The sequence below is a fragment of the Archocentrus centrarchus genome, chromosome 22 (assembly GCF_007364275.1).
Source record: "Archocentrus centrarchus isolate MPI-CPG fArcCen1 chromosome 22, fArcCen1, whole genome shotgun sequence".
NCBI lineage: Eukaryota > Metazoa > Chordata > Actinopteri > Cichliformes > Cichlidae > Archocentrus > Archocentrus centrarchus.
The window spans coordinates 21,664,231-21,672,046 of record NC_044367.1 but is presented as its reverse complement, the minus strand read 5'-3'; the positions used below and the strand labels follow the sequence as shown (position 1 = coordinate 21,672,046).

The 7,816-nt window shown below is 40.7% G+C and overlaps 1 protein-coding gene across 1 annotated transcript; it reads right to left on the bottom strand.

Annotated features, from left to right (window-relative positions):
- Nucleotides 1-1,504: 1,504 nt before the first annotated feature.
- rdh12 (retinol dehydrogenase 12) lies at nt 1,505-7,403 on the bottom strand. Its single transcript, XM_030719371.1, has 7 exons — nt 7,273-7,403; nt 6,572-6,690; nt 5,285-5,440; nt 5,087-5,191; nt 4,735-4,944; nt 4,339-4,528; nt 1,505-2,476 (listed from the first exon to the last, which is right to left on the bottom strand). The coding sequence occupies exons 1-6, from the start codon at nt 7,347-7,349 to the stop codon at nt 4,407-4,409; spliced, it is 789 nt and encodes a 262-aa protein (XP_030575231.1). The 5' UTR covers nt 7,350-7,403; the 3' UTR covers nt 1,505-2,476; nt 4,339-4,406.
- Nucleotides 7,404-7,816: the final 413 nt, after the last annotated feature.

Genomic DNA, 7,816 nt, shown 5'->3' with positions numbered 1-7,816 from the left:
GATGGAAAACGCAGCGTTCATGATTTTTAAAATGGGTTTCACACTTTTACTCACGAGACCACGCCACAGTTTTTCCACTTTGCCTCAGTCCATCTGAAATCAGCTCAACCCCACAGATCATGATTGTGGATGGTGCTGGAATAGCAAACTTCATAACTAAAACTGTGCAATAAACTGTGTTCAATAACAATAATTTTCATAAATGCTTCTGAAGATTTCCACTAGAGAATTACGCACGTTTGTAATGCTGTGATGTTCATTCATTGCTGAGATTAGTCACAATTCTCTTACATTATAGTGAAAATATGCACCACGGGCAGTTTTATGTTGAGAAACATTATTCTACAATTGTGAAACAGATGTGAAAGACTGAGGCTCTCTTTGGTGCCCTTTTCTTGCACTGTCATGTTTTGACGTGTTGCCACTTAAACAAAGCAGCTGCGATGCGGAGATGTTCCAAGTGATTTTGTTTCAGCATTACACAACTGTGGTAACTCCCCCTGCAGCTGTTAGAAAGCTGCATTTTCAGACACACTGTTACTCGCACAGTTCTTTACACACAATTGTTGGCAATCTCTGTGCCCGGCTGTGGAGCGCTGCCTCTCAGGCTCCCTGCTGAGTATCTTTCGTCTCGCCTCTCCAGCCCCGCACCTGCTATCAGAGGAGAGGTTAATTAGCCACCCTCATCACCGGGCACTGCTTCCCCAAACACATTGCTCCACCACTCCTTCCTGCGACTGACCCCACCACCACTACAACATGGTGACATCTAATTCAATATGAGCATAAATTTAAAAAAAATTAAAATTGTTTCAAAATTTGATGTATTGCCTTTATGCTATTTTTAAATAAATATAGGATTTTAATGATTTGCACATGTCTATGCATTCCTTTTTTATTTGAATACAAAAGCATCCCAGCTTTTTGGATAGGGGGCCCCTGGACATTTGCCTGGATTCACTGGTTGGTCATCCAGTCTTGGGGACATTTGCTTATTATCAATATTTTAACTTTGGGTGAAAATGTGACACCTTTGCTTTAAGTTCTGTAATGTTTTCTCTTTTACTTTATTTATCGGTAACAATGTGGTAGTGAAACCTGAATCATTTGTTCTGTGTAAATCATCTTTGTCCATCTTTTTTTTTTTTTATGTACTCATACATTTCATTCTCTTAGATGTGGATTTAAAAGGATTCAAGGATTCAGGATTTTCACTGGGAGTGACCAGGATGGGCAGGATTAGAAATGAATATATAAGAGGGACAGCTCATGATGCGTGGTTTGGAGACTAAGTTAGAGAGGTAAGGCTGAGATGTTTGGACATGTGCAGAGGTGGGACAGTGGATATATTGGGCAACAGAGAAGATATAGATGTAGTGAAGGAGGGTTTATGTGACAGAAGACAGAAGGGGGTTCAAGGGATAGGGTAAGATGTGGCAACTCCTAAAGGGAGCAGCCAAAAGAAGACAACCAACTTTATAGTAATATTTCTGTTTATTTACATAAAATGTAAACATTCAACTGGTAACATGAATGTAAGTGTAATAAAAGGCATGTTTCACCTGTATAAAACACACAATGTAAACTCCTGGCAAACCTGCATGTGAATGCTGCAAAGGAAACATGATTAAAGAGATCCTTAGAAATTTAAAACTGTAATTCTTGCAGGAATGTGCAGATCACACTGATGCAAATATGGGGTAAAAAATGCTAGAAATATGGACATAATCTTGGCTGTTTTATTGTCTAAAATAGAAAAAAGGCTTATCTTGTACGTCAACTAGTAGAGTTATGACAAAATACATGTAATTTAAGCAGTGATTTTTGGCTCAGACTCACGTGCATGTTTGATAGATCAATAGTTTTAATCAACCTGGAAACACTGTAAGAACCCCTGCAATTGTTTAAGAAAATGCTGGCACTAAAGTCAAGCACTTTAACTGCAAATTCAGGAAAAATCATTTCCAAATACACAATACTTGATAAAGATGCTGGTCTTTTACCCTGTGTTAACCCCACTCTGTATCCTACAGCATTACAACACATCAAGTTGCTTTTTTGCCTACACTATTCACATTGTGTCACAAAAAATATAAAGTCAAAAAGGTATTTGTGTTTACAAGATAATACAGTTGAGTGGTTTTGGTTTGAGAAGCTGTTGTAGAGCACCAAAAATACCCAAGTTATTATAATGTAATTAATATATTATTACACAAAAAAGCAACTTCACATTATAGTACCTCTTAAATTACCTGCTTATTAGGTAGGAAAGCACAGAACAAGAAAACGATAATGGAATAATTAAATTAATGAAAAAACATGACTGTTAAGGACTCCTTGGAGAGTTGAGATAGATGGCAGTTAGAGGCTGAATCAGTCCCACTCGATGCCAAGAAGCTCGCAGCTGACGTCCCACAGTCTCCTCGCTGTCTCCTCACTTCTTCCCTGTGGGGCCACAAAGGCAGGGGTGCAGTCACTGAAATGAAGGAGGAGTGCTGATTACATAAGAGTGTATGATGCTATGAGTCATCATCCTGGGGTGCATTCGTCTTTCACCTTGTGTGATATTATAAGCTTTAATATCAGATTTTTTCCCCCCCAAGGACCTTTTTTAATAATAAAAAGTAGCAGTCACTCAGCTCCAAACCCTAAAAAATAAATGCTAGAAGACAGTCAGATGTTCATCTATGTCACAGTTATAGACAAAACTCTGACTAAACTAATAACAGACAAACATTTGTACAGTGAACAATCACTTACACTGCAGACTGGAAAATCATTTAGCAGCAACAGCTCCCATCAGATGTTTTGTGGAGCTGCTCCTACAAAACTTTCAGTTCATCATTAGTTCTTCATTTTAGGCCACAGTATCTGAGCTGGGTTAAGATCAGGAATCTGACTTAACCATTTCAAAACCTGTTCCACTTTTTTCAGCTTGCATGCACTGTTAATTTAACCGCATGTTTTTTTTTTTTGTTTTTGTTTTTTTAAGTGACTTTGAAGGTTGCATGGTTGTTGAGTATTTTAGAAACTGCAGACATCTGCTGGGAATTTACCACACAACAATCTCTGGGGTTTACAGAGACTGCTGTGGTCTGAAAAAGAGAAAATATCCAGTAAGCGGCAGTTCTTTGGGCAAAAATGTCTCGTGCCACTCCTGTCAGCTAAGAACAGGAAACTGAGGCTGCTGTTCACACAGGCTCCCCAAAACAGGACAACAGAAGTCTGGAAGAACATTGCCTGGTCTGACGAGTTACCAATTCTTCTGCAAGATTCAGACGGCAGGGTCAGAATTTGGAGTAAACATCATGAAAGTATGAGTCCATCCTGCCTTGTATCACCCACAGGCTGGTAGTGGTGGTTTAATCATGTAGGGGATATTTTATTGGCAGATGTTGAGCTTCTTAGTACCAGCTGAGCATTGCTGAAATATCAAAATCCCACCTGAGTACTGTCCATCCCTTTATGACAACAGTGTATCCATCTTCTGATGGCTGCTTCCAGCAGGATAATGCGCCATGACACAAATCTCAAATCATCTCAAACTGGTTTCTTGGACATGACAACATGTTCACTGTGCTCAAATGGCCTCCACATTCACCAGATCTCAATCCTATAGAGCACCTCTGGCATGTGATGGAGCTGGAGATTCCCATCATGGATGTGCAGCTGACAAATCTGCAGCAACTGTGTGATGCCATCATGTCAATATGGACCAAAATCTCTGAGGAATGTTTCCAGCACCTTATTGAATTTATGCCATGAAAAATTAAGGCAGTTTTGAAGACAAAAGGGGTCCATCCCAGCACCAGAATGGTGTTAGATTACACACTGTGCTCTTGGTGCAAGCCACAGAATAGGCAGACTGTTTATGTTCTGTGGTGCAGCCTATGCAGACGACTGCTCTAAAGAGGAGTAGCCAAAGTCCTGAATTTCCTCCATTTGTAGACAGTTTGTGTTAATGTGGAGTGGACAACTTAGTTACCCAGATAGTTTCCTTTTCCAGCTTAGTGCTTCTTCAGAAGTCTGCTGACAGTTATTGTGATCAACGGATGGCCTATACCAATCAATCTTTTTAAGAAGGCCTCTGATTCACCTGCCCCCTCCTTTATAATGCTGTCCCCACACTGGTCTAAAAAGTCCCAGCAGCGTAACAACAAGCTAATAAATTAATTACAATGACTAAGTCTTTAATGGCAAAACCATGTTGGAGTCACTCATGTAAACTAAAAGGTGCCAAATGCTCTGTGGTCTTGATGCAACATTTTAAAGCAGGAACAAGTTCCAGTTTTGTGTTTATACAGATTTTTTTTTTTTTAAACTTTCTTTGTCTCCAACCTGAAATGTTTCCCAGAGATAGAGTGCAGTTCTTCTGCGATGGCACAGTAGATGCTGGTCTGTGCTCCTTACCGTGAAGTTTTCAGGAACATGGAGAACACAGTGAACAATATCGTCATAAGAGTCGAATGTCTGGTCAGGTCAGAGTTCACTGTCCCCGGGTGGACTGAGTTCACTGTGACATTGGTACCTGTGAAAGAAATACACCCACTGTTTGTCATAATTGAATTACCTAGAATTTAAGGTAAAAACATCTTCTGTGGAATTTCAGGTTTACTCCCATTTCAAAAACTTCCTTTTGAAAGACTGTGTTGTCACATTATAGCTGCCAAAGCAGGTCATGTGCAGTTTCTCCCACATTTTGTATGACTGATTACATGTTTTATGTTTGTGTACCTTTGAGTCTGCAAGCCAGCTCTCTGGTGAACAGCACATTTGCCAGTTTGCTCTGGCAGTATGCTAATCCGCTGTTGTAGCTGCCCTGGCTGTGAAGGTCGTGGAAACGGATCCAGCCAAAGTTGTGTGCCAGAGAGGAGACCACCACAATCCGGGCTGGAGCGCTGCGCTTCAAAAGCCCAATCAGGAGGGACGTCAACAAGAAGTGGCCTGCAACATGTAAGGGTCGTTCTTTCAGCGTATTATATTTCTGGAATAACTGCTCCCACATTAGAGACTGATTGATATACAGTGATTGTGGACAATAATTACAATGATTCACTGATTACAATAGATTCTATAAGAGCCCTACCCAAATGATTGACTCCGATATGCATCTCAAAGCCATCCACAGTTTTTGTGTAGGGGCACATCATCACCCCAGCGTTGTTTATAAGGATATGGAGCTGGTTGACTTCTGAAGAAGAAGAGAGCATCGCACAAAAAGATAATAACAATGCACTTTGGCTCTGTAGGTTGATACGAGTATGGAAAAGCTACCAATGCTCACCTCTGAGGAATTTCTGTGCAAAGGCTCGTATAGAACACGTATCTGCCAAATCCAGCTCTCGAACCTCCACCTGTGCTTTGGGGTTAGCTGCTCGTATGCTGGCTGCAGCTTCCTCACCCTTTTCCACATCTCGGCATGCCATAATTACCCGAGCTCCTGCCAACATGAAAAAGAAGCAGCAACTAAAGTGTTAAAAAAGAGATTGAGACAAAGATTGATATGTAGAGGCTTTTACTGAAGGTGACCTGTTAGTAAGTCAAACATTTTCACTGATGACTCAAGAAAGCTTTTAGAAAATGCAATTTAGTATTCAAGGTCTAGTATTCATTCAATCTCACATGCTGGAAATCTGGGAGAGCTTTGGAAGATTGAAATTGTTACAATGTCATACAGTAAAAAGTATTAAAAGCGCCCTTAAAGCTGCGAAGTATACAGTAGTGTGAAAAAGTATTTGACCCCTTCCTGATTTCGTATTATTTTGCATATTTGTCATACAAGTGTTTCAGCTCATCAATTAAATTTTAATATTAGACAAAGATAACCCGAGTAAATACAAAATGCAGTTTTTAAATGATGATTTCATTTATTAAGGGAAAAAAACCTAATAACTGGTTGTGTCACCCTTGGCAGTAAGAACTCCAGTCAAGCATTTGTGATAACTGGCAATGTCTTTCACATCGCTGTGAAGGAATTTTGGACCACTCTTCTTTGCAGAATTGTTTTAATTCAGCCACACTGGAGGGTTTTCCAGCATGAATGGCTTGTCTAGTGTCATGCCAAAGCATTTCAATTTATGTTGAGCCATTCAGAGGTGGGCTTGCTGGTGTATTTTGGATCATTGTCTTCCTGCATAACACGAGTGTGCTTAAGCTTCACAGCATGAACTGATGGCTGGATGTTCACCTTCAGGATTTTCTGGTAGAGAGCAGATTTCATGGATCCATCAATAACACCATGTTTGTCAGTTAGTATGAGGTTCTTTTTATGAAATGCTGTGTTAGTTTTTTTCTTCATTAAAACAAAATAGAACTTTATAACTCTTTTTAAGTGACATTACTAACCAAGAATGGTGACATATTGAATATCTGAAAATCATACAAGTCATAAGTATTTTGGGTTACTACATTTGAAGTGAGGATAACCTTGAAAGCACCACAACTAATTATGTCCGATCATAACATGGTCCATATTAGTTTGTTTTTTTTAAGCAATGACACTGATTTCAGCCTTATTGCCTTTGAGACTGCTGTTTTCTCTCAGTAGTAGGTTATGGCTTTAAAGCGGCACCTCGCATTGCCAGATCCAGGGCAGTCTCCTTCCCAATCCCTGTGTTGGCTCCAGTGATGAGGACCGTCTTCCCATCCAGACGACTTGTGGACTTGCACACTCCTCCTGCTGCATATTTTCTACACACACACACACACACACACACACACACACACACACACACACACACACACACACACACACACACACACACACCACTAATTTATACTACGCACACTTTGTCACCAAGTGCAGCAGTTATGTCCCCATTATTGCTGGCAATGTGGACAGCCCGGGTTAATTATTTATATAGAAACTTGGATCATGAACTGTGCAAGTGGTGCGAAACACACGCCATTGAGCAGGGCCGCCACATAACCAATAGCTGTCTTGGAGTATTGCATGCATATATAACTCCTCCCACGCGCAGGCTGCTGATAGGCCCGAGCAGCTCAGACGGAAGACACCCGGTTCATCTGTGCAAAAACTCCCACAGCTCCGTCTTTCTATTTCATTGATCAGCGAGCCTCGTGAGAATTCACTGTTAACGTAACACAGTTAAAAATGACGATCAGGCGGCTCAATAATCAAAATGAACCTCATCATAGTAACTACCCAGACCCTTGTAACATCTTGTTAACCAACTAACAACCTGCCCTGGCATCCAGTGTTAAACTCTGGATTTATATTACAATGACTGAGCGCGTGAATTGGCTGCTTACCTTATTTGTGGTGCGAATAAAATCACCAGCAGCGTCACCACTCCGAGGCCCGCGATAATTAATAAAAGAAACATCATGCTACGGATCTGCGCTCCTCTGCCTCTTCCAGCAGGATGCTACTGATGTGTAGGCGGAACAGCTGATGTCAAAGCAGAAAAGGGGGTGCGAGCTGCAGCGGAGGGGTGAAGGATGAACCGCGCATAGCATCATGGGATTGTAGTTCAATGCGTGACAAGACAGGATCTGGAGATGTACAGTGACATAACTGCGTCCATGTGTGTTGATTGTGTATATCTTCTGATTTTACAGTCGGATGTCACTACAAAAAGACACAGATGGGGTGGCTTAATTTCAGATGTTGCTGAATTTTTACTATGCACACACAGGTCATTTTGATTATATCATATCCCCTTCACAGCAGTAAAAATACCCACTTTTAGGCTGAAATGTAATGACATTTTCTGAAATAACCCAAAAAACACAAAACTTGAGGACGTTCTGGGTCAAATTGGACCAAACTTTTAGGGAACATCTGTTTGTGTAT

Coding starts and splice junctions, on each gene's coding strand:
- rdh12 (XM_030719371.1), bottom strand. CDS start 7,349: ATGATGTTTCTTTTATTAATTATCGCGGGCCTCGGAGTGGTGACGCTG. Junction 5,192..5,284: donor TGCACAGAAATTCCTCAGAG/GTGAGCATTGGT, acceptor CTTCTTCTTCAG/AAGTCAACCAGCTCCATATC. Junction 4,529..4,734: donor GCTGGCTTGCAGACTCAAAG/GTACACAAACAT, acceptor TTTCTTTCACAG/GTACCAATGTCACAGTGAAC.